The following is a 27,299-nucleotide window of genomic DNA, read 5'->3' as shown; positions in this document are numbered from 1 at the left end:
AGTCTTTTATACTACCCTGTTCAGACAGATACCATCCATATCCACCTCTGTTCAGGTGACATAAGCTGCACAGGTCAGAGCAATGCTGAGGTTAGAGAAGAAACAGGCAGATACACTCCCTCTTCCCAACCATATCCTACCCCATTAGCTACAAGAAGCCAACTAAGACTAGAGCAAGGAAGGACAGAGAAATTGATCTCTTACCCAGCTGATTGCTCAGTGACTTGGCCGGTACAGATTTCTGCAGACAGCAAGGAGGATGTGGGACAAAAAAGTGAAAGGGGATTGCAGACTGTGAGAGCTCCTTCTCCAGAGAAGCGGAATGACAAGTGCTTTCCTTGAGGCAACACACACAAAACGCAGAACACACAAATCCCACAGGTTGTCCTTCACCAATGTGTAGACATCCTGCATAAGGTATTTTAACACTTAAGGACTGGTTAGGCCTCACGCTGTCTTTCCTTGCAATCTGTCAGGGAATAGATCCCTTGTTCAGTGCACCTTCAACAACAAACCAAAAACCACGGATAACAACACATGATGAGGAGGAACACTGACAACAAACCACACAGAAGATGATGAAGTTATATGACAAGAATAATATTGTATTATGAATACAGGTGTACAAATCATGAAGCACCAACGCTCCACTTTAACGTGAGTATTCAAAAAACTCTCCTCCAGAGTGCTTTCAGAGCATCAGCTACACTAGACTTTTGTTCCAGTGGTTCCAACAAAGTTTCTCTTTCTTCCTTTCTCAAACAAAATGCTGCTGAAATAAAGGAAGACTAATCTGGGGAAAAGCAAGTCAGCCTCTGTGATCACACACCTTAGGGCTTACTCTGGCATTTTCACATCTCAGCGTACAATTGCTTTATTGTTTTCCCCTCCTCCACAGACTGAAAACATTGATCCACCACAGCACTAGTGAATACAGGACAAAACAGGTACAAGCATAAGTTATATCATATTTATCCACCTTCCCCCAAAATCTTTAAAAAAATAAATAATACAGCATAATCAGAACAACAGGATTGACATTTTTTATTTGTACTTAGCACATACAGGACAGATCAAAACAAATATTAAAAGTAGCATTTGTAAACAAATATTTCACAAAAACTTATAAACTATCAAATTTGCTCTGAAAAAATTCCTGGTTATAGCCATTTATAAATGTGTATTTATCAAAATCAAGTTAAAAACTACTTCATTTTAAAAACATCCCAAATGAAGATTCATTCATTTCAACAACTCCAGAGACCACATATATAAGGCCTAATTAAAACAAATGCACGAGTGAAGATGGCACTGTGATTTCCAGTTTAAACAAAACAAAACAAAAAAATCAGCAAGTGATCAAAATACCAGCCAATCCTATTCAAAGTCCTAGGTTTGTAAAATGTACATTCACCTTTGCAAACATTTAACTTTAAAAAAATATAGCTATTTCACTGCATCATCCTCATCTTATAATGTACTAATTACGTGCTGTGTTTTGAATCTACTGAGAAAAAAGTTTTCAGTTTTATGTGACTGTATAGTTCACTTCCATAATCATATTAAAAATAAGACACCAGCAGCACCCTTTTAGCAAGGATTCATTTTAACAGTCTTGCCTTTATAGCAGCAGGTATGGTTTTGGGGAATGCTATCAATGTAATCAGTAAGTAAAGAAAAAGAAATACACACACCCCATGAAATTTATTACAGTGTTCTTTCCCTATACTTGTTTTCAAAATTAGGTAAGTACCTCTATTTTTTCTGCAGAACACAAAAATTAAAAGGAAATGACATCTGAACCTATAATTACCTCAGCAGGCTCCCTTTGTTGGTGGCCCTCAAGCCATTTTGATTGCCAGTGTGAATTCTGGTTTTTTATCTCCCTCCAAATTCCTATTTGCATGTCAACTAAAATCAAGGTTTTCAAACTTCACCTATTAATTTGACTCAAAAGAAATAAGATAATAAAAATAACTAAGGCACAAGTGGCTGATCTTCAGCATCAGGCAGAGGGTCACAGATTTGGAAAACAGGGTAGAATGTAAATCCCCAAAAATATTTCTGGTCTCAGGGTACTGAAAATTCTTACCAGAATTCACAAAAGGTTTTTCAAGATTTTTTTTTTTTTTTTTTTTTTAACAAAGATATGGAAAACACTTTTCCCAAGAATGTCCATGAACACTAAACAAGGATGGATGTACATACAAAGACACACACTTTATGCACAGTACACTTTAAACGTAGTGCAGACAGACAAGGACCATGGAATGCAATGATCATCTAAGATGGCAGGTGAAATGAAGATGGCTGTTTTTCAGAGGGTCGTCATGAGTTTATCTTGGTACACCATGCTTTGGACTCCTCCTAAATTCTTCTGGTTCTGTTCCTGGATATACCGTAAATTGCTGTCCTCTCCACTTGTGGGGGGTTTCCAATATGGCCTGTCATCATGATAGGGTGGCCTGTACCATTTGCACAGTTATTGGTTAGTGAGAAATGGAAGTAAACTTAGGAGTGCTACACAGTAACATGAGCTCATCCAGCAAGTGCTAAGCATGCACATGGAATGACTGGCAGCATCAGTAAGGGAAAGAAATGGTAAGAGACCTATAGGTCCAATGTAGAACCCACTGAAGCAACTGGCAGTCTTTTAGCTGATTTCAAAAGGCTTTCAATCAGAGCTCAGTCATTTAAAACCCTCTCTGTTTTCAATGTTACAGACAAGCATAGTACATCAATGCTCCTGAATCCCAGAGGGATGGCGGGGAGGGAAGAAGAGGCTATGGGAAAACTAAATAAGTACAAAAATCACGTAAAGTAAAACATCATGCAAAAGTGGAGTTCATGAAAGTATACCCTAAAGCCCAAAAAGTTGAGAGGCAATCCTACTATGAACAAAAATTGCTGTTCTGTAGTTATTGCCATTCCTTTGGCACTAGTGCAGTTTATTACACTGAAGTAGCCTGTAAGTTACACATGCCCATTTTCTTAAGATGAACACCTCCAGTCTACAGTTAGTACAGGTATTTCTCTCAAACTGCGTACTGAAACTTGCAAAAGGACTACAAGGAAAATATTTTTTCCTTATTTATTCATTACTTATTGGTGTTTTGAGATACTAACTTCAACCTCTCCTACAATGTCTCCTGAATCATTGCTGGAGAGTGGGGGATTAATAAACAAATGGAAATTTTGAACACCATGTAGAAAACCACGATATTTAAGATTCCCCTACCACAAAAATGATGTTGCAATTATACATACAGAAGAAATTCTTTTCTGTGAGAGAGGTGAGGCACTGGAACAGGTTGCCCTCAGAAGTTGTGGATGCTCCATCCCTGGAAATATTCATGGCCAGGTATGGTGGGGCTTCGGGCCACCTGGTCTAGTGAAAAGTGTCCCTGCCATGACAGGGGGTTTGAACTAGATGATGTTTAAGGTCCCTTCCAACTCAAATCATTCTATGGTTCTGGTAATTTTTTATAGTAGCAGAAACACAGGCAAGGTTTAGACTTGACCTTTTTTGGAGATATTCTTAAGTTGAAACTTCCACTTTAACTACATATTTAAATGCTTCTACCTGACTGGGACAAAAATTCTGAGCACCTTTTTTACTGAGCTTGCATGACTGAGCTTTTAAATATATTTTCTTTTGTTTGTTTTTGTTTGGGTTTTTTTTAGCTTTACAAGCCTTGCTGTAAAAAAAGCCATTGTTCGTATTTTACTGACCTTAGTCTTTGTCTAGGCAGTGGAGGGGCTGAAGGGGAAGGCTGTCTACACACAATACATTATTGTGTTATTTCAATATCACTCTGCTCCAGGGTGAACTATTTGGCATTAAAATGTCACAGACTAGTATCGTAAGTGATGACATCTTCAGAAAAATTTCAGCAAAACCTCAAATGATTGATAAAATCATTAAACTCTCTTGGCAACCACTCTTCTGTAATGTGAAATTGTACATTTTAAATAATGCATAATAAAACGGACAAGTAAACCCTAAAATCAGGAAGACTTTTGAACCTGAAATATAGGCAAAGTTAATTATCCACTTCCTATGTGCTAGGAATTTTGAGATGACAATGCCTATGTCTGCTTCTCTGCCTAGTAAGTATTTCTAATAACATACTTGTGTTTCTCCGGCATTCTCAAACTCAGGCCAAATTGTCTTTTAATTCATTTTAAGCTCAGCCTCATCTCCAGAGCCTGCCCACACTAAAAACAAAGTCTACCTATTCTGGTGTAAGAACATAAATTTTAGATGAGTAGGAATGAAGATTAGGGTATTTTTCAGTGAAGACAGTAATTATTTGTCTAAAAAACTGAGTCACCTAGAAGTGTTACTTTCTATTAGGATAAAATAGCACTTGATTTTTATCATGTGTACGTGCATAGACACATATCCACCAGCAGGTGCGTGCCTCCACAGTGCATTCCACCAAGATGGTTTTAACTGGACTGAATTTCTTCCAAAATTTCTTTTCACTCAATATCTCTCATTACTAGCTACAAGATAAAGTATCATGAAAGGAGGATAACACAATAGCACATGCAGGAATATTTTTGTGAAACAGTTCTCAAAAACCCAATTTCACTAATTATCTGTAAAGTGCTTGATAAATTGTTCCATGTACTTGTTATTTTCCCATATACATTTCTGCAAATCATGGTAACAGTGCTGCACTGAAAGAATCTGTTTACTCATAACTTAACTTTACACTACAATGAGTTTCTTCTTTGTCTCAGGAAATTAAATACAAATAAATACTGATCAATTTGCAATTAGTTTTACTGAAGCTACTGAGCATCTTCCTATTCAATATACTCCCTACAGAAAATCACTCAGGTTGTACTTCAAATTCTGAATTAAAAACCAAACAGAAAAAAAAGATTAGGATATTCCATAGCAAACGTAAACAGAAGTTATTTAATACTGTCTCTAAATCCCATACTTTTAACTTCTGTTTGCTTTTCACATGCAGAGAATTACCCAATATGGCCACCAAAGCTCCATACTGATTAAGATAAAGAAAGAAGTAATCATCTCTTTTGCAAAGTGAGGATTGCTTACCTTACATTCACAGGTGTGTGTGGATGCCAGTGTGGCTGAGCAGGATGTATATTAGGATGATACTGTGGCTGCAAATGAAAACATTGAACCTGGTTAATGAAATAATATAAAAACTCCCTATTAACTTTAGCTTTTTTTTTTTCCTGGAGCCATGAGGAACATGCTCCCAGTGAGCCCTAGAAACCCTACTCTTTCAGACTTTCTCCCATGTCATTAAGCACACACAAAGCCTCTTGGTGATGAGCTTGCTTATTGGGACACACTCATGGAAAAACACAAAGAAAATTGCTTTTCTTTTTGACAGACCACTTGGTATATCTACTGCTTCTGGTAGAAAGCATATCAAAAAAATGCCAACTTTAATCAGAGGTGGAGAGTAAAAAAGGTTACTGTTATAATAGCAGTCTTCAGAAGGTCACCTTTCTTTGTGATGGCATTTCCCTCTCATATCCATAAGATCTCAAGGAGAAACAATGAAACAAAATCACTAGTGAGGGTTTTAATAAAAAGTGTTAAGACTAAGTTCTCACGCACATACACAGCTTGGAAGAGAGCACAGCTTTCTTTCTCAGTACCACTGACTGCTAGTATCACAGATGAAAACTAGGTAAGGTTTTCCCTGAAGTGTATAAAAAAAAAACCCCAACAAACATTTGACCAGCAGTGAACTCCCTCTCTGTATGAGGAAGATAATTGCAATTTTGAAATTGTCATGGATCATCCAATGTGAGAGGCTGCTCTAGACAAAAGCTTGCTCACACAGCAGTCTCCTGGGGCCCATCATATTCACAGTCCCAAAGGATTTAACCTTCACAGAAAGGGAAGGGAAAGAGGGTGGCAAATGGAGTGTACTCAGCTTGCAGAGCATCCAAGAACAGAGGGGAAGAAAGAGAGAAAGTCCCTCTGCTTTTCCCTTAACCCAAATGTGATGTTGTTAATTTCTGAATCACCTCAAAAAATCTCACCCCAGAGTAAGGAAAGGGGAGCAGAACAGACGTACTAAGTAAAAAGAGGAAAAATATTTACCACTAAATATGAAAATGACAATATTTTATTCTACGATTGTTATGCTCTTACCTGATAGTTATGGACTTCAGGAGTATTTTTAGCACTGAAGGAGAAAAAAATTAGCTTTTATGTAAACAGTACATCTATGCCACAATTTTTTATAGTTCAGGGTTCTACTCTTCAGGGAAGTATTACAGAGAAGTAGAATTCATATTCTTAAGGACATTAATATTTTATTCAGGATATACACCACAGCAGTTAGTAGGTGAAAGAGGGGTGTGAAATTTTTTTCTTCACTTTACATTTTAAAAATGGGAAAAAATAATGCTTGATAAGCTAACACAATAGCAGTGAAAAAAAGGAAATATGTTTCATTTTAGTATGATCTCAAACATAAAAATAAAAAAAAAAGATTAAATAATAGAAGCACGTAAAGTCTCACAGGCAGTCCCCAAGAAGAACCTGATGTTGTATAATGAGAGATACCAAAGCAATACATCCCACACCAAAAAATTTGTTTCTACAAATCCTAACGCAGAAATCATCTTCAGAATCTTTTTAGCCCCACAACAGCAACAGAGAGGTAAAGAGAACTTGGGCAGTCACTTACCACAGTTGTGCTGCTTTCACAGGATTGTTTGCTTAAAAAGAAAGAAACATAAATCCTTAAGACAGGTGAAATATCAGTCATTTTGCAGCTTTTGTGACTGGGGTGTTACACTAGGCTTAAGTGAGTCCTCATATTTGCACAAAAGTGTCTGAATTGCAAGTGCAGCCCTGTGCTTTCTAGCATTCCTGTGCGAGATCCTGAAGTATGAGGCAGACACAAACCTTCCTCTGGTCCTGCAAGAGTCAAAGCCTTTCAGAGACGACAACAGACAAGCGTATACTTCCCAAGTGTCACAAAAGGACTTTTGGTAGAGTATGTTCTGCACGACCAGAACACTACTTTTCTGACCTTACTGTAAGTTACCATGTCAGTACCACTGAGTCCCTTGGAAATCAGAAACTATCCCCTGTAGAAACCGTCAATATCTTATAGAAACCAGAGCATTCACAAAGCTGCTAATGGTCTGTGTCTTATTACAGGGAAAAAAGGTAGCCAAAACAGCCCATCGGTTGGGAATCTGGGAAGGCACTGAGCAATCTTGAGCAACAAGGTCTTGGTTTATGCTTCAGATAGGTTGGAAAGAACAGTGAAGAAGGCAGCTGAGTAACTGGGACGTATCACCTCTTTTTCATGACAAACGGCATGATTTTCAAGAGCACTGAAAAACTGTCAGTGATCTAGTTGAAAATCCAAGTGTCTGCTAAACGCACAAAGTGGGTGACAAAGTTAATGAGACGCTGCAGAAGTCTCAAAATACAGAGCTAGAACAGAGTCCAATCCTTGTGGGCTGCAGCTAGATACAGGTCTTAACAGCCAAGAGATGCAGGAAAGACAATAATCTAGAGGGAATTTTTGCATTAGCTTAACAAACATGCCGTTGAGCTCTCTGAAAGGAGATCATCTGGGTCTGACAGAAGTTCTCACTGGCTGCAATGCGCAGAGAATTTAATTGAGCATAAGCCACACTCTCTCTCTTCTCCTTCTATCTCAGACATAAGTATGGAAGCACTGAGACACAAGGTATGACCTGCAGGTTTGACAGATCCTGTTACTGTAAGAATAAAATTAAAAGAATCCATTCTTTCACTTATGACATCATCCACATGATATAGTGGACTCTCATATATTGCATAACAGCATTTCACAAATTTAAAAAATTTGCACTTCCATTAAAAAAACTCCTTACATGTACTAAGGAAGGAAGCAGGGAGGGAGTTAACAGCCTCTAGAAAGCATGCATGCTTGTAACCCTTTTCACCCCACTGTCCATGAGAAAAACACATCCCCATAATACCACAAGGATTATTCATGGAACTGTGGTTCATATTCTGGGAATGCAAAGGAGCGCAAAAATATTCTAAGGGAACATCAGCTCACTCTGCTCCATACAGCAACTATACCTTCAGGCTCAAGTAATATAGAATTTAGAGGGGATTGTCTTGAAGTGCTCCTTCCTAGGTTTTTCTACAAGGAACAAAAATCTCAGCTTAAGTTTCTAAGGACAAATTACAAAACCACAAGGGAAATCAATTCCTTGTCATTCCATTCAAATTCAGCATATCTCAGCATAATTCCCAGGGCAAGGCAGTTAAGGTCAGAGTCTGGATAGGTGAATAATATGTGATTACAGTCAGGAAAGCTGCAACAACTGCATAACGAGACTGCTCGATAACCCTAAAATTGCCCGGCTAGATAAGCGAGTCAGTGAGGCTTTTGGACACTGCTCCACTCTCCATGACACATGCAGTTCTGCTAAGAAAATGTCACATGCTATCCCTTATTGGGTTTGCTGCAACTTTTCTCCTCAATGGAGTAACAAAAGAAACCATAGGTACCCTCCTCCTTAGATGGGGGTGGAAGAATTAAGTGCAGGTAGAGATTAAAACCAGAAGATGGAAACAACTCCAACTTCGGACAAAAAAAAAAGACCCATGTACCTTCTGATGTTTTAGGCAACATCTTTTTCTTTTTATACTGCGGTACAGATGTCACGAATGTAATATGACATTTCTATGAGTTAACGGGACACCCGCATGATTGCTGCAGTGAACACACGTAAAAGCACTTACTCTTAAAGGTTGAATGCCTTCGAGAAGGATATCGCTTGCTGGGCCTTCTTTCAAATGTGCTAGTTCTGCGTAACCTTGTCCCATGTGTTGCTTGATATTCTGTCCGCCCACTTAAAATATAGAAATAAATAAATTAAACTACTGCCTTCTGCTGGATGCAGTATTTGCTCCTTCTATAAACATAAATATTGCTGTTATTTCTCTAAATACCTGAATCTGAAGCGTGATCCCAGCCTTATGAAGTCGGATCTACTAGATTTACTATTTGCTGGGGCTCGCAATCTGAAGAAAGCATGGTGCTCCACTGCACACTTCCACAAATGTTTGCACGTTTTGGCACTGTCTAACCGGAAAACAAATGTGTGCTCTTGCTCTCTGCCCTAAATGCAGAAACAAAAGCTTTGGAAGTTGGCATGCATGATATTAGTTATTGTCCTGGGTAGGAGAAATACAGCCTGGGCCAACAGTGTGCTGAGCCTCCCTTGTGTTCTTACCAGCCTGAGCACACACCATACTTTGTTGGATCAGGCCCAAGTAAGGAAAAAAGTTACCTGTTCATCATCTTCTACAACCACAAGTGTTAGTTTGCTCTTTTTAAAGTCCATTTTTGTGATTTTAGGCCTAAACACAAGAAGTAAAAAGAATAAAATTAAAAGAATATTAAAAGAATTTTATTTCAACAACTATTTCACATTTGAGAGTGGTACTTCTAACCAGGCCAATCTATCTTCAGATTTGACCTTCAGATTTTAAACCTTGCAGATTCAACCTAAATTACAAAATACAGTGAAGATCTCATTATGTAAAAGGAGAAAGATTTCAGCATTTTAACAGAAAGGAATATAACACAAAAGCAGATTACCAAAAAAATAAGCCTATTTTGTTGGCTCCTTCAAAGATCAATATGCCTGTTGGTGTCAGTCCAAGAGCATATTCACAACCATCTCTTCCCTGCAAGCAAGTACAGAATAAATAATCAATATGCCATTAGCAGTGTAAATCTCACTACAGTAGTATCACAAAATCCATAGGTCTTACTAAACAGTAGTGTTTGCATATTTTTTTAACATTACTGAGCAGAAGAATATGCACCTATACTGGGTGCAAACTGGCAACAGGAGGCTGTAGGGTGGTGCCCTGTGTGGGAGGAGGCCATGTGCTGCCCCAACTGGCTCTGAGGCCCATGGAGACAGACCCACACCAACACTGAAGCCAGGGGAGCCCACACCTCAGCTCCCCCGTGTTTAAGAGCAGGCAGTACCTATCAGGGGAAGGAGACACAACAGGAAGAAACTGAGGGTCATAGGAAAAGGCATGTGGAAAGGGACACTGTGGGGGCATGGCTGGAGAAGCACCCTTGGGAGGAGCGCTGCAGGTGAAGTACTTCTGAGGGACCACAGGCAACCCACACCAGGTACTGACCCACACCAGGGAGGAGACCCCATGCTGATAAAATAAAATATCACATGGATCTTACCTTAACTACATGCATATCTACACCATACATTTCTAGCCATTTAGCTTTGTTCAAGTAGCACAATTCAGCCTGCGCCGGGCTCTTTCCCCTGTGAGCATAAAATTTATACTTCATGGTAAAAAATTTGTGTCCACTTTAAATGCCTTAAAATTCATTCCCCTAACACTTTTCTTTGGGCCCTTAATCTTAATGACACTAAATCGTATTTCAAGCTTAGCTTATGTTTTTACCCTCTTCCCTCCAAATGAAAATAAATCAGAGGGATGAAAATGGAAAAAGGTCTCAAATTGCCAATAAGGATGAAAGTTCAGGTAACACAGCATCACTGAAATGCACCATATTTATTAACAAAAGACAGGAAAACGACTTTGCTACCACTCTGAACACAAAACTTTATGTTTGCATGTGTGAAAGAAGGAGAGAGAGAGAGATTTATTTCCAACATAAAGAAAAAAAGATTTAACTCCTTAAATTATTACAAAATAATCTAAAGAAAAACTAATAAAAAAATGAAAACTCACCCTTTCAACCTTCTCTAAATTACTGCTTGCCATTTCTAGAGAAGGAGAAGGCTCAATACTTCTCAACTGACAAACATAATCATCATTTCATGTCTGTTGAAGGGATTTGACTTTGGAAGATAAGAAAACCTGTTGCTAGAGACCCCACTCCCACACAGGTACTCTACCTGCACTCCTTCCATTTCTGAAAAATGTCAAATTCCATCGCTTCAGTCTGGTTTGGTGCAAACCTGAATTCAGACACAAGCTCTGGTGTGTGCTCAGGGTGCTCACACTCTCCCAGCTCAGCTGAAATCAATTGAGAAGTTAAAAATTTAAAGATTTTGGGATGACTGGAAACATTTAATTCCATTATTTCTACAAAGACAAGGATAGTAAGTTTTTAAGTCTGTTGTAGAAGAATGTACTTGTGCCAACATTTTAAGTTAACACCCCATTCTCCCACTCCCAGCCCCAGTAAATTCAAACCAGATTTTACAGCAGAAGTCGATAAATGCATTTGCAGGAGCAGTGTCAAGGTTATAGTACAGAATTCTGACGTTCAAGAATGTTATAACTGAACCAGCTTAACTGGAGCTGCTTCTGTGGATTTTAAAGCACTTAAAGGAAATAAAGTTTCTATTAAAAACAATCATCAAGGTAAAACTACTACTTCCTCTCATTGCATACTTTTCATTCCAAAACACTTCCCATTTTGTTGCATGCTTTGTCATGTTACTGTTCATGTCAAAACATGAAAGGAATACCTAGTCTCATGAAAGCAGTGATGAAGTTGTGCAGTTTTTTTTAAACCACAGCGGTTGTGTAATATTTAGATTAAGTAATTTTTAAGGAAAGAAATGCTGCAACATTAACATAATTGAGGTGTTGCTTTCTATCTATATGCTGAGGCCCTGGTATTTTCTTTTCCAGGAGCAGAACACTTGCCAACTCCACTGAGCTCAGCAGGAGATTTAAGTGCTGAACATTTCAGTGATTGAACTAACCTGTCTTGTGCCTGTGACATGCTTTGCTCATGGAGCCTCTCAGCTACACAAAGAGGTTGCAGCATCACTGCCTCAGGGCTGTGTGGCAAACATCAGTGGAAAATACACTGTTCAGTAATATCACGTGTCACCTGACATATGATGTGATTCCCAGCCAGACCTTTATTGGTGTTTCTTAACTGTTTACTACTATTACAACCAAATAGTAGCGGTATTTTGGTGGTAGTAGTTGTAGCAGTATTTTAGTATTACTACCAAAGTAAAAACTAAAATAAGGCAGGTGGAAACTAAATCCCCTGAACAAAGAAGTTTTATTGCTTTAGGGTACTTTTACACTTAACAGCTGCAAAAATTTAATTCACACTCAGACTTCAAAAATGCCTAGCAGGATCCAGTAGCCTATAGGAAGTTACACACAAAATGCCATCTGTTGGCTGATACCACCTACTAGGCAGTTTTGAGAACTTGAGCTTTGCTCAAACATTTAGCAGTCCTCAGGATATTAAACAAATTGAGTTCATTGATCTTCATTTCTAATTACTGCCTCACACATATTTTTTCTCTAAACAGTCATCTTCCATGATGACTGTTACAGCATTCTTATTTATAAGACTTTTTCTTTAACAGATATCTCAGCTCTATGGTTGTTTCAAAGCTGGAAGCCTATTTAAGACAGATATTGCTAAGAATTACTGGCAGTCCAGTCTCCAGTGTACAAAAGGGACCCACAGAAAACCCATTAGCAAGGAAGACTTCAAGGGGAAAAAAAAAGTAAGACTGAAGTTGGATGCGTTGACAACCATCTAGGAAAAACATGGGAGATTTCTCTACTAGTTAACTAAGAGAGAAAGTGGGGAATGAAGGCTGACTGTGCTGTAAAGAGGACATGCAGAGAAGAATCATGAGCTTGTAGGACAAAAGACACACAGAAAAGATAAGGCAGCAGTAATAGAAAAATATCGCCCTTGTTTCTCAATAACTGCATTCACTGTTTATTCATGTTCATGTGAACAAACTATGTAATCTTTTTGATCTCTAACAAATAGATCTTTAGAGTAAGTAAGGGTTTCACTAGCTCCCTGCACAGGGTAGGAGGGCAGAGGAAGAAGGAGTAGTCGCAGGCTCTATATGATGATGCTGTTGCTACTCTGGTGGAATTACATTCCTTGAATGGCTCAGCAACACTAATATTTTTCAACACAAGGGAACAGCAGAAGACCCATCTTTTCATCTGTGGTTTTATGACAAAGTATCATACTTTGGCATACTTCTTCTCTTTTTTGTGTGGTGGAGTATTTCTGGTTAAACACTAAAGTTACCCAGCAGCAAAGAGGCAGTTAAAAACTTACTGTAATAGTGACAAATCAAGTTTGATGACAACCTTTCTGCAGACAATGCCTAAGTGAAGCATACGATTATGTATCTGCTTCACAAGTTGCCTCATACTGCAAATCAACATTATTTGCTACAGAATTTCTTTCACGGGACTGGCAACAACCCAACACTTTACGTTTGAAAGATGATTCATACAAAACACCAACCTTGGAAATTGGTATTTGAAACAAAGAATTACTGTAACAGAACAACTTAATTGATTATTAAAAAAAAAAGTATATAGTTTAAAGCTGACCCATGAAGAGAAAAGGCTTTTCTTTCAGAGGGCTTAGGGTACTAACACCTAAATAGCCATTTACAGCTTTCTCTTTGCTCTTAGGAAAACCACACTAAGAAGCAAGACTGGATTTTACAGAGTAAATGTAACCTGCTGAGGAGGGACTAATTGGCCTTCCTTCTGCTTGATTAAGTTTCCAATGTCAATAAAATGTAGCAAACTTTACACCAAAAATGCTAATTATTGCATAAGTCAGCAGAGATAATTAATTACTTGAAATAATTTTGGATAAACTTATTGTGATGATGTCAAAATAGTCGAAAACTGAAACTGAAAAAAAGGCAGCAAAAAAGTATAAAAGCGTTTTCCCACAGACAGTGCCAAGGAGTATTAGTTTTGGTACCTAGCTGGAGACATCATAAACATGATGGACAGCTATCATGATATGTTTACACAGCAAACACAAGTGACAGTTACTATCCAAACTGTTGAGGCATCAACCTATTATTGTTTGCCTGATTCTCCTTGCTTAGACCACGGGTGAGGTTACCAGTGTTTTCATTTGAGAAAATGGAAGCAACAAATCAAATATGGGCTCCATATTTCCTCCATCTCAAAAAGACAAATGGAGTTTGCCTGCAGCAGTTCTTTGCACACATAACAGTCACAGCTGTGCCAGACCGGTGCAGCAAAATAACTCACTACCTTAACATTTACACCTGTCGCTGTTTGGAACTGAATTCCCAGTTTTGCCTGTCAAGTCCATCTAGAATCACTGAGTTATCCCCACTGTATATTAAACTAAGAGACTCTGCCTAAACACTCCTTATGTCATGGATGTCATGGTCCATGACAGAGAAACAGGAAGAGAATTTTTCATCTCAATTCATGTTGCTGCTAATATGCTTAGAATGGTCCAGCTCACTGCACTTTCTTTTAGAAAAAAACAAACTTGATTCGAGCTTCATTACACTACTTTCCTTCCTATTTGCAAAACAAACTGCCTGAACAGAAATAAATATTTGTATTAACATGTTTGCAACAACTAAAAAAATTCATTTTCCTACAATAAACTGATGAAACCCAGTGTCCTAGAATTTTTATGAAATCTTGTAACCCTTGCTCCTGACACAGAAGTAATCTTAGTTTTTACCTTTCCATATAATTCTCTCCTCTCCAGTACCTGCCACCTCCTGCTTCCTGCCCTGTAACCATCTCCTGTGTTACACACTGTGCAGGCTTCCTCTCCCAAGCACTGGCCAGGCAGCAGGAAGCCCAAGTTCACAGGGACCCACCTGCCACAAAGTGTATGCTGAAGGGTCAGTTGGCTTTTCAGGCTGAAGGGATAACACTGTGCACACATCACAGCCTCTCCCTCAGTGGGGAACTATTGGGGTCCTTCTTTCCTGGTCAGCCCTTGGTTTCCACAAACATTTGTCTAGCCATGCCTTAGAGGCTCCTTCCCCTTAGCAAGTGTACTGATGTTGGCTAATGTAGTTCAGAAGTTATGAATGGAGGCAAGTCAAGAAAATAATCTCCCTAAAATTCTTCTCCTTGGGAAAAGGAAGGACATTTATACACTATCAGTGAGAAAGCATTGATAACAAAGAAAAAGAAACCAGAAGGTGAGTTTTTTAATACATTAAGACAAACCACTTTCAGAAGATTGCATACCTTGAAGACACAGAGCTGCTAGTTCAACAGCAGTTTCATACGGGCATTTCAGTCTTAAAAACAAAAAAACCCAAACTGTAAAAATCATGTCTCTTGTATGTAAATTCCTCTTGCAATAAAACTAAAAAGTAGCCTGATACAAGAAATGGAAACATTAAATTCCACAAACTACTAATGATATGAAACATCTACAATTAATTTTAACTTGTGTATGATTATTTCCTAAGTTGGTACTTCTGATTTCCATTAAACATGATACACTTCACCATAAAACAAGCTTCAGCTAATAGAGACAGCATTAAATTGACTAAAGAACCATTTTTTGCTTCAACCCTGTATTTTAGAACATACGGTTTTGAGATTTTTTTTTTCTATAATTAAAAAAAAAAATAGAACACGTGTGCATTTATTGGCCAGAGTAAGACTATAAACACATAAAATATTTTTGCAGAGTTGACCTCAATAGGAAGTGTTGCACTTCAACTTCTTCCTCTTCTCTTTTACCTACCATACTAAAAAAATATGGCAAACCTAGGTCACATTTTCAAGTCATAAAAATCAAGACAATTTTGCTCTCTTTATACATTTCCATCACCTGCTCAATCCATTAAAATTTTTATCCATTCTATTTGTCAATAATATTGTCATGATACACACTAAGTCCTTTATGTCTGTATTCTAAAGAAAAACAAAATGCACATGGAACTGTAAATCATGTTCATAATCTGTGCACTAATACCATGACGAAATAAAAAGATCACACAATTAAAGTAAAATTTTAAATCACTAAGAACTATTCTAAATGCTTTAAATTACAGCTGCAAGAGTAAAAAGGTACTTACTTCCCTGAAAGAATGTCTTGCCGGAGCTGTAATACAAACAGGTACCTGACAAATAAAAATTCAGAAAGTCAAAAGTATTTATAATGGCATCCTTCTAGCTCCACTCACTGGAAAAATATCCCAATTCAGTAATCACAACATTTTCATTAAGGTGCTCTTGAAAATAGGGCCTTCGGGATTACTCAGATATACCATGCAACCTTCAAAGATCCCACAGCTTTCACTAAAATCAAAGAGAAGAACATTTTTCACTGACTGGCAGTGTTCAGAACATTGTCCAAAGCCTTACTGTTTAGGGATGTACACTATCTGAGCACACACCACAGCAATCCAAACGTTACTGACACTGGAGTCTTACCCAATTCAAGCTAGAATTGAACTACAGGATCTAGAAATAAAGGATAGATAAAGGAATGTAGGCTTCAGGGCTGCCTTCTCAAATGTAAATACAGAACATGGAAGAAGTCCAAACTAGGTAAAAGGAAAAGTTCAGAATGAAATGTCACTTAAAACAGTAGAAAAGTTCTGAATACAAAAAACCTGAATTCCATAGAGCCCACACATTTATTTAGTAGGCCAAGTAGGAATTTACAGCCTTAAAACTGTTCATAGTATTTTAAGCTGTGGCTAATCTTCAGTCCTTGGCATGCTTCATGTTTCATCGCCACTCAGAGCTGGGCTTTGCTGAGGCATGCACAAGTGTCCTAGGTCATGCAAGGAACAGGAAGTCACAGGCAGGCTCAGCACTGCTCTGGACACTGTGGGGTGAGCCTTGTAAAGATGAGTGACTCAAGCGAAGAAAGTATGAAGCACTGCTGAGAGCCAGCCCAGTAAATCAGAACATAAACCTCTCCTATCTTGACAAAGGATGCTGGAAAGACAAAGTGTTTTTCATCACAGAGGATGTGCAGTGAATGCGGTGAAGGATGAATATTCAGAACAGACAGGGAAACAGAAATTAAAGGGAAGATCAAGATTTCTCATGATACACTACAGCAGAATCAGATTTATCCGTGCTAGATCTGTGTCACATCTGATTCACATACTTGGCTAATACCCTACTTGCCAATCAAACCTGGATGTTTGCATGCACAGATTAACAGTAGACACGTATACTTCCTGTTCTTATTGATGTCCCAAATGATTCACAATTCCATGAACTCTTCTGAATTTGCAAGAAAAATGTGGGCAGTGCTTCTATCAGTGTCAGTTGGCCTGTGCAGTGTTGCAGCACTGTTCTGGTTGGTATGACTTACTCTTGCTCCTTTTCTGCGTGCAGGCTGATAAACATCAGCATCTCAATTGTTGCTACTCCAAATCAGCAAAATACCTTAGAAAATTCTCCACAACATCCATGTTGTGGAGACATGTTCCTCTGTTGTTTTTCTAACTAAACTAACTAATCAGGTCGCACAAAAGTGACAGAAGATGTCTTCCAAAACACACTGGATTTCAACTGTGTTTTTAAACTGAAAAAAGACAGAATGGGTGACAGGTTTCAACACTTAGCATTACTGTGCTAATTATGAGAATGTGGTGTTACAGTTGCACTAGAAATTGAAGTCTACTAGAAAGCAGATCTCCAGAAGGAATTTCAAATGCCCCCCTCCCCCACCAGGTAAGTTCATAGTTACTGTTAACAATGATTTTTCTTCCACCTCTTACTCCCATTCCATTTCCACTTGGAATAATTTTGAGTACAGAATTATTAATCTTCACCTTTGACTCAACATGCTACGTGGAAAACATGAAACACCCCTTCCCCCTTAAAATTAAAAGAATTAAAAATTCAAGAGTTAAAAAATGTCTTAAATTCAAAATTACCCCCCCCCCAAAAAAAAAACCATAAAGCACCTATTTGTTCACTGTAAAATCAATTTCCAGCCTATTTTAATTTTTCTTACATAGTTTCACAGTGGTCTTCTGTCAAGCTTGTAATTAAAAAAATTGTTCACGACACTGAATATTTAGCTGACTAAAGTGTTTTTCTAATTAAAATAGTCTTCTGAAATGTCACCTTTCAGCAATAATTAGATCACAAAGCATCAGAGGTTAATACTTTCAGACAAAATGTCTTACTCGATCACAGCAATGATCACATAGCTCAGAAACCCAATCTCACAGTGACTAGGATCATATGCTTCAGAGGACTGAGTAAGAAATCTTGTGGTAGACAGTAATGGAATAATTTGATCACAGGGAAAATGTAATTGTCAGACATGCACTCAGATGTACAAAGACTTACGCCAATTTCCAGAAAACATATATTATTTCTACTAATTTAACTGCATTTTCTCATTAGAGATGTCCAAAAATTATCTGGGTTTTTTGATTCTCTTAAGATCTTATACTCAGTTACATACGTGGCAGGGATTTCTGTAAGTTAATTATACATTGTATATTGTATAATGCCCTTCTGGTAAATTAACACTGCTGCACTAAATTTATAATGGATATAAAGACTCTATGTCTATATCATAAGGTGGTGACAATTAGCTCTTTAATCTTGTCTCAGGCGGTGAAAAAAAACATGGTCAACACAGCAGATAGCAAAGGTAACAGTAATCATACGCCTGCAGGCGTAAGTTTAATGTAAACATCACAGGCACATGAACTACAACAATCAACCATCTTTAAACACCTTGGGCTGATTTGGAGTACACTGATTATTGCCAAGCAAATTAGAAGACATGGAAAGTGCCCTACGGTGATAAAAAGAACAAAAGAAAAGATAAAATAACATTAAGATAGACGACTACTATACAAAGAAGACACAAGGTAAGCAGATACAGTAGATAAATTGTAAACCCTTTCCTCCAGCTGCTCCTTTCCCAATTTTCAGAATATCCTGTAAATCACACCAGGTGCTACAAACCCAGCAAGGTATAGGCCTCCAGAAAACAGCCCACCAGACTGAAACAAAAGACTTTCAGATAATCTTAAAGTGACTTTAGACAATGCAGGCTTTATGCCTTTTGCTCCAAAGAATCATGGGGAAGCAGAAGCGATTCAATCAACTGGTAACCAAGAACTCAAGCTGTCTACTCCCACAATTCTGTGGCCTTTGAACGATTATTAAACCACCCCCACGCTTCAGAGCAAGAGGGACAAAGCAGGACACTGGCATTTTCACAGGACATAATGGAAAAAGGTATTAAGAGCAGCTGTCTCCCAGCTGTGGCGTGGCTCCCCCTACCCAACGCTGCCTTTCTTTGCCAACTTCAAGCATCAAAACACAGCATCTCATAGACATTAAAACTCTCGGAGAGGCCTGTGAATGCCTTCTGGCACCAAATAAAAAAGATTACATTTCTCTGACAGTAGGAAAACACCTAAGAAGGCAGATAAAATGACCACTCTTAGTAAGAAAGCTCGGATCACCTGCTTACAGTACCTCTATGTACTTCAGATGTCTTATTTACGCCTCTGCCAGCCACCCAGTTAACCACACATAGTTCCTACCTTGTAAACTCTTCATGAAGGTTGTTCGGTTCTGATGAATAGTACTTAATACGAAAATGCAACGTGTATGGAGGTCCAACTGTACGTGCAAAGATTTAAATGCAGAAAAAAGGTTTACACTAGTTGCAGCTCTGGTAAGGCAGAAGAACCAAGAACCACCCGAGAAACCCCAAACTAATTACATTTTTCAAATTTTTCGAAGAAGGAAATATTCAATATTTTTAAATTTAAAAATGCATGCAATAAAAAAATTAGACAATTAACATGCTCCATGATACCCAATAATTCAAACTGATCAAGCAATAGTCCATTTGGCAAACACATTTTTGTCCAAAGAGGTGTGCCCCACAACATGATGTTAACGACAGCAAGTTCCAGGTACACTGCCTATTGCTGGGCCCAGAGGGAGATGGAAGGAAGAGGGAAGGGGAGGGTGATGCTCCTTGTAACCAGGCACAAACACCACTCCAAAAAAAAAAAACAAACCCCTACCAGTAGACCATCTTTGATTTAAACACATGAATGAGAAAAGGTAAGATAAATAAGGTGACAAGTGCTGGATGGAACTCTGGAAGGTACCCATGAACACATGAAAGCTAGCAAATTCCACGAAGTGGAGTTGCAAAATTTGTGTTTTCTAATGTGAGAAGGTGAATGCTATATCTGACTTTCTACGTAACACAGATAACAAAAAGTTACCCAGCTACCATGAGACTCTGACCAATGCATTCTTATCTGCCTTAGCCTCATCTTCCAAACTAACTGCCTGCTGATATATTAATTGCTGGAAAAAATGAGTTTTCCACACTTTTCTAGGGTCTTCTGTAACATCACATCAACACAGTGTACACGTGCCTATTAATGATCCTTCTACTAAATGACATACAGCTAAAATTCAAATAGTAAGAGCTTTGATTCTGTCTCCAAAGATACCTCCTAGAAGACAGGTTATAGTACCCCAGGTTCACAGTTAGACACCACTAGTAAGGCCTGCATAGGCAAGATAATGACTTGGAAAAAAGAGCAGTGAGCAACACCCATCACGAAAGAGGAACTCTTCATAAGGCATCTGCTAAATGCAAGGAAAGAAAAGTATCCTGTTGTGAGACAGATCTGTACGACACCCAACAAACTGCTTCCCTCTTAGGTGCTCCTCAGATCCGCGATTGGCCAATTTATTTTTTAAAAAGGCCCTTCACAGATGAAACAGACAAAAATCGAGCAACTAAACTGGTTGAAGGTGTTGTAGAATCACTGATTTTCCACAAAAAAAGGACAAAGCTATCACAGAAAGCATAGCTGCAAATCATTTAGTCACTTAAGGTAAAGCAGTCTGGAATGTGATGAAAAAGTGAGAGAAAACCAACCACCAAAACTCTACCCATAGCAGCTATCTTTACCTTGTATTCTAGCAGGCTGACACCTACACACCATGAGGTGACAGCAAACCATCCTAAAGGCCTTTGAAGAACTCCACCATTTACAAAAAACATCTAGATATTTGGATACTTATAAAAAAAGAAAGACAAAGCACCATTGAAGCAATAATCGAGATCCATCTCTGTGAGCTCCTGCAAGGGGGTCAACAATTTCCTTGAAAAACAATGTATTTTAATGTCACAGAAGCAATGTTTTCAGCCAACTGCAGGAGAGTAACAAAACCCATTAATGCCAATGCTGTACTCTACTCAAGCTTGCAACCAGATTGCCAGAGATCCAGGAACTGCTTCCCTGACTTAGCCAATTTCCACAGAAAACTCAGGGGCCAAAGTAAACCCTTCCATCCAAAATTACCTTTGATGAAACAGCAGCTATTTCAAAATTACATTTCACAAAACAGCAGGTATTTCTGCTAGTTTTATTTCTAATATACAACAAAAATAAAATAAAATTTAACCATATTAGCCAGTACACAATGAAATATTTTCCACTCTCTGAAAAAAAAAAAAAGCAGGAAATCTGTTCTGGATCAGAAGCAGTGACAGGAACTGCAATCTGTGTCCAGGCAACCTGATTTCACAGATCAGACTGAAATTACCTGGCAACCTCCTCTGCCTCAGACAAACAGCATGTGTTTAACAAGGGCTACTGCTTAATAAGTGTTCTTGCACTTAGATATAAGATAGTCAGCCAATTACCCATGAAACAAAAATTATTTCCTAAGAAATATTTATTCCATTAAAGGTCCTTTTTAAACATTCACAATCATGTTCAAATACTCTTAAGTTCAAATTCTTTAGGAAGTAACAAAATAAACAGGCAGAGACATAGTACTTACTTTTTATTTGCTTCTTAATGAATTTTGAATGATCCAACCAGTGCTAAAAAAAAGAAAATTCACATTGAAAAGCAGTTCCATTTCAAGATTTTGTTGACTCAAACTAATTACAATAAAATTTATCAGCTAAAAATATCTTAAAAGGAAATACTGCCATATTTATTTTCTAAATTTCTGCACATTTGTGAAAGTGTTTTTTGGCACATTTAGCAACTTTTCTTCTTCCACATGGGAAAGTTTGGTTTTTAAATTCATCTGTACTGCCAGGGAAGTCACTCTTCCAGAGAGGAAACCTCAAAATCCAAAGCCACAAAGCAGTAGTGTGTAAGGAAAATACCCTTTTGTCCCCAGGTTTAACTGTTCCCCAAGTGCTCCTGAGGGCAGCAGGCCAAACCCCCAAGTTGCAGCCTCCTTTCAACCCCGTCTGATGGAGACCCTCCAAATGCTGTATGATTCTGCCTTCCACTGCTTCATAGCCAAGTTTGTTCAAGATAAGGATAAAGACTTAACCCTTTCTAAAAGCATTTTGGAAACACTGAAGTAAACCTCTCCCCCCTTCCTCCCCATTTTTAAACTAATGGTAAATGATCTTGAATAGACACAATGATGATGACAAAATCATGTGTTTCCCAGCAAAGTTTATGCACTCGTTTGTCAGTGCAAGTTGCATCTACAGAAGAGTAGCAATAAATACTTTCTGATGTAAATTTAGCTTAAATCTTTGACTGCTTCTGCACAATGTCCTATGTAAGGCTGCAATCTCATTGGAAGCAACTCAAGGTAAATGCTTCTGCTATATAAGGTGATAAAAGAATTTTGGATTTCCTTGAAATAAACGTTGTTCTATCTTTATATATATATATATATATATATATATATATATATATATATATAAAAATTATAAACTAGGTACTATGAAACAAAATCTTAGGAAAAAACAACACTTCTTCCTTCTTTCCTATTAAAGCAGTCATGCTTTCAGAAAAAAGATAATCTCTGAATGACTACTTATCATTCTACTAACACCATGCTACCATGGCTAAATAAATGTAAAAAATTATTTCCTGGATAGTAATGCTGGTATTTATTTACTATGTCCTAAACCAAGGCAAAAATTTATTTATCACAGTTATAGATATGTGTAGATCAAAAGTCTGACAACTTACGCCCCTTAAGGTAAATAAATTTCACAAAAGAGACAGAAAGAGAAAGAGAAATGAAACAATTATTCTGAAGGTCGTTTTATTTGCATGAGACTGGCAGGACTCCCTTAGGTGAGGCTGCCAAGGAATCCATCCTTACAATCTGAGAAATCTCCACCAAAATGGAAATAAAACAATATAGCAGGTCATACAAATACATTCCTTAGAGTTGCAAGTAATTTACTCTGTCTCTACTTTACTCTCTTATGAAAAATTAAAGCTTTGTGAAATCACATTTTTGATAAGGAAAAATATCAACATTGAAACTTTGCTTTTATTTTTTACTGAAATTATACAAGTCTATTACTTTCATACCTCCAGGCAGATTAATTTTTTATTCTTTAAATACCTAGCTACAAAAATGTCTTTCTGCTCAGTATTTATTTAGGCTAAAGATAAACCACTCAAAGGCAAATATACTGATTACATTAGAAGAAAAGTTTAGCTTCATGTTAAATAAAACCAAACATAAATAACATCTAAAATACAGCCCAAAAATCCTCCAGTAACATTTCACCTGTGACTCCTGTTAGCACTGTGTTCTGGAACAAGAACAGCACAACCTGAACCACAATAATTTCCAATGAAATAGCAGCTGATACTCCCTTTCTTGGAATGTGGTGTTCTAGGTGTATTAAAACTCAAATAAGAGTAAGTTTCAAACTGATTATTTGCAACTGTAAATACTCCAAATAGGGTTTAAAAATAACTAACAAGACTCCAGGAACTACTTGTGCAGACCGTTAAATGAGACTACAGCCTGGACAGGAAGCTATCCTCACTCTCTGCAGCCAAGCAGCCAGGGGCAGACAGCTACAGGAGATAAAACACAGCAAGCATTAAACTCACCTCTCTTCAGAAACAAGAGTGAGCTGCTGTTTTACCCCATCCCACACTGCACATCATGGCTGTGTGTGATGCACCACCACACAGATCACAAAATACAAACACAGAGGTAGGGCATGGACTGGCAGGATTATTGGCACAGAGTTCCCAGACCTGGCAGTTTTCATGCAGATTTGTGAACCAACACTAATTTCAAAATCAGATATTTTGGGCAATTTCTGTGAAAATCAGCCTGAATTTCAACACTTCTTTGCCTCAGATAATATCAGAGGGTTTCTTCATACTGTATATCATACCTGCTTTCCAAACGTCCCTCTGAGCTGAAAAAAATTCATAGCACTCTAGTTAAAGCCAAAAATGGGTTTGGGCTTGGCTACATATTGCTTGCTAACTCAGTAACAGGGAAGTGAAAGCAATGAATTTTGAAGTCTCACAAGAAACTAAGTAAAACCAGAGGAGACTTTTGCTCTCTCAGCAACTAAGACTGTAGCTCTGCCTATCTTGTGCTCTGGCTAAACAACTGTACATCATTTCAAGATCTGGACTCATTTAAGAAACTTAACTATGGATCTCACAGCATAGGACCAAGACTGACCACACTCATTTCAACTATACAGTACCACATTTCCTATATCCACTTTGGACTTGCAAGTATCAGTGCAGAAAAGAAGGAAGAAAGGGATTAATTGCTTCAAGACTGTGTTATGATAGGAAGACAGTTTCTAAGCTACTTTACCCACACTAGAGGAAAAAAGCCCCTAACCTGGTCAAACTGCAGGTAATCAAGACTATGATTATTTTACAATAGAACAAGTAGTTCAGTTGTAAGTGACCTACAATGACCATCTAATCCACCTGCCTGACCACTTCATGTTATTAAGGCCATTGTCCCAATGTCTCTTAAACACTGACAGGTTTGGGACAACAATCACCTCTCTAAAAAGCCTGTTTCAGTGTTTGACAACCCTCTCAGTAAACAAATGCTTCCTGATGTCCAGTCTAAACTTCCCCTGGTGCAGCTCTGAATCATTCCCACATGTCCTGTCACTGAATACAAGGGAGAAGAGCTCAGTACCTCCCTCTCCTTTTCCCATCCTCAGGAAGTTGTAGAGACCACTGACTCCTTTAGAGACCATTATCACCTTTAATTCTGTCAGGTAAACTGGAAGGTCAAATGCTGGATTAGCTTCGATTTATTCCTCTGTAAACTCTGTAAAATTTCTTTGCTCTACCAAATGAATAATGTTTCCTACAGTATTGAGTGATGTAACACAGTAGCCACTGACTGGGATTCATATGCTGAAAATATACTCCAATCAATTCCACATGAAAGAAACACCATATAAAAAAAAGATTTCTTAAAATACTGGAAGTATGTATTTACCTCAGCATGCTCTCCTGTTGATCACTCATTTTATCCAAGTGAAGAAGAAAAAATAAGTACCTCAACACTTCCTAAGTGGTACCAGCCAGTATTTTCTCAAAACAGACATGCAGCAAGAGAAGATGTATTTGTGTCAAGATATAGCAGATAAACTACAGCTGCTAGAGCACTCTATGTAAGAATGACAGTGAGTGCCAAATGAAGACTGAAAGGAGGATTACCACAGGCCGACACAAACCCATCACACACCTGATCTTTGCAAATTCCACCGCCTCTCTACTTGCTTCCTAAAAGAATGAAAACTCCTTGTCTTGATTTATACAGCCCTCAAAGGTGACCTGAAAAGGAAAAAAATTGCATTTGACCCTTTTTGCTTGGCTTTCTTTGCTAGTTTAAAATGCATGAAGGACATCTTGAATAGACAGTTCTCCCTTATACTTATTTATATATTTAACTATCAGTAAGAGAAAGCCCATTTTTACTGGAAGCTTTATTTGCTCTCTGAGAAATATTGCTTAAATGCTTTCTCATGCCGTACCTGGAGGTACAAGAGGGAAAGCCATGCTCAGTGCTCAAGTTCCAAAAAGAAGGTGTGCTAAACAGAAGTTGGTACCTTTAAAACCAAAAGTCAATTATCCCTTCAACTGTTTTCTTGCTTTCTGGTTTCCTAGGCACCTGACTCCTACCAAGCTCTTTGCCATTACCCACATGATCTTCTAAAGCAAAGAAGTTAAAAACGTATGTATCATATAGAAGGAAGGAATCAACAAAAAACAAGTCAATAAAAACCCTACCCACCAAACCACAGTCTGGAAACTTCTCTACACTTAGAGAGTTAAACAAGAGCAAAGGAGTAAAAGTCCTTTCCTCTTTTTTTCTGCAGGTGACCTTTTAAATATTATTATAGTAGTAACAGAAAACCAAATGAACCCAAGAGTTCACAACTTAAAACAACAAAAATATTGTTCTCTACTCTCATCTAAGTTTCCCTGATCCCTCCTAGAAAGTTATGTTCCTCTTGAAAATGAAGGCTCACCTGACTGGTGACTTCAGCTGCCTACGGAAAGGTTGTAGAGAAGGTGAAGATCAATGCTTCTCTGAGGTATTCCATGGCAGAAGGATGAGTGGCACCAGACCCAGGAGAAGTCACAGCTAGACAAAAAGACTGTCACTATGAGGCTTCTCAGACAGAGCACAGGTGCCCAAAAGGACTGCAGAGCCACCATCCTTGAGGGTATCAAACATGATTAAACAAAGCCCAGAGATATCAGATAGCAGCTTCAGCTGCTACGAGAAGGAGCTTGGACATAGACACCCCCTTCAACTGACAAGACTTGCAGGCATCTTTCAGGATGCTGCTCCGCAATCTCATCCACCTGACTTGAAGGTAAAAAAAAAAAAAAGGGAATGCACTTCCTACTCAGGTAGCATTCACATCACAAGACCAAGCCGGGGTTACTGAGGTAAGCAGTTTGTGTTTGGAGTCAGATGAGACCAACTTTTCATAAAATAGTGGCAGGATCTTTCTACAAGAGTTTCAATCTCAGTGGGTCAATCTTGTTTTAAACCCTCTTTGGATACTGCTGTCAGCATCTTGTTGAATGGAGACCAGGTACAGTGGTACAGTACCACATCAACGTGTGAGGACCAACCCAACATAAGTGCAAAATTGTATCAGTTTTCTAAGTTGCCTCTGCACTGAACAAGTCAGGTCAGTTGACTTCCATCAGTCTCCTTCAACTGACACTATTCGTGTTACCAGCCACATAGGCACGAAAGCAGCAGTTCTCACACCACATTCTCTCTTGCCCTGTGAAGGAAGGCAGCCACCTTCCACAAGTTAGAAACAGTGAGACATGCAAGCAATGCCGTCCAGTGGCAGAAGGGCAGACGCAGCTGTGATAACAAAGCTCTGGCACAATTGTGATCTGGGGAAATACAAGGCCATAGATGCTAACTCCAGAGCCCTGAGGGCACTGGTAGGCCTTAATAGTCTAACCAGCCCTATCTCAGACCTCCAGTCAAATATCGGGGTATTCATAAAAGCCGAGCCTGTCCCAGTCTGAGTGAGCATGGAGCCATCTCAGAAGCATCCACATACATAATGGGGTTTAACTGTAGTCCAGATAAACTAAACATACATAATGGAGAGCTATATGGACAAGCTTCAGGACCATTATTCTATCCTAATTCATATACATGTGACAATCAAAGAATATTTTGCTTCATACACATGATGTGACAGAAAAAAAAT

The 27,299-nt window shown here is 38.3% G+C and overlaps 1 protein-coding gene across 6 annotated transcripts in view; it reads right to left on the bottom strand.

The window, feature by feature from the left end:
- Positions 1-27,299, bottom strand: part of EPB41L4B (erythrocyte membrane protein band 4.1 like 4B) — a 170,586-nt gene that overhangs the window by 83,951 nt on the left and 59,336 nt on the right. For 4 of the 6 annotated variants that reach the window (XM_032674489.1, XM_032674485.1, XM_032674494.1 and 1 more), the window contains exons 3-15: positions 21,614-21,656; positions 19,336-19,414; positions 15,874-15,918; positions 15,032-15,084; positions 10,927-11,047; positions 10,239-10,326; positions 9,624-9,712; positions 9,313-9,382; positions 8,972-9,141; positions 8,762-8,871; positions 6,693-6,723; positions 6,152-6,185; positions 5,075-5,142 (exon numbers count right to left, since the gene is read on the bottom strand). In XM_032674489.1, the coding sequence (XP_032530380.1) occupies positions 5,075-5,142; positions 6,152-6,185; positions 6,693-6,723; positions 8,762-8,871; positions 8,972-9,141; positions 9,313-9,382; positions 9,624-9,712; positions 10,239-10,326; positions 10,927-11,047; positions 15,032-15,084; positions 15,874-15,918; positions 19,336-19,414; positions 21,614-21,656 (1,001 nt within the window). Of the gene's footprint in view, positions 1-1,020; positions 2,466-5,074; positions 5,143-6,151; positions 6,186-6,692; positions 6,724-8,761; positions 8,872-8,971; positions 9,142-9,312; positions 9,383-9,623; positions 9,713-10,238; positions 10,327-10,926; positions 11,048-15,031; positions 15,085-15,873; positions 15,919-19,335; positions 19,415-21,613; positions 21,657-27,299 lie in introns of those variants that run through there. The other 2 variants (XM_032674519.1, XM_032674513.1) reach the window with 2 other exon arrangements.

The sequence above is a fragment of the Chiroxiphia lanceolata genome, chromosome 1 (genome assembly GCF_009829145.1).
Source record: "Chiroxiphia lanceolata isolate bChiLan1 chromosome 1, bChiLan1.pri, whole genome shotgun sequence".
In the NCBI taxonomy this organism is placed as follows: Eukaryota; Metazoa; Chordata; class Aves; order Passeriformes; family Pipridae; genus Chiroxiphia; species Chiroxiphia lanceolata.
The sequence above is the reverse complement of the archived record's forward strand: the minus strand, read 5'-3'. Positions and strand labels throughout refer to the sequence as shown.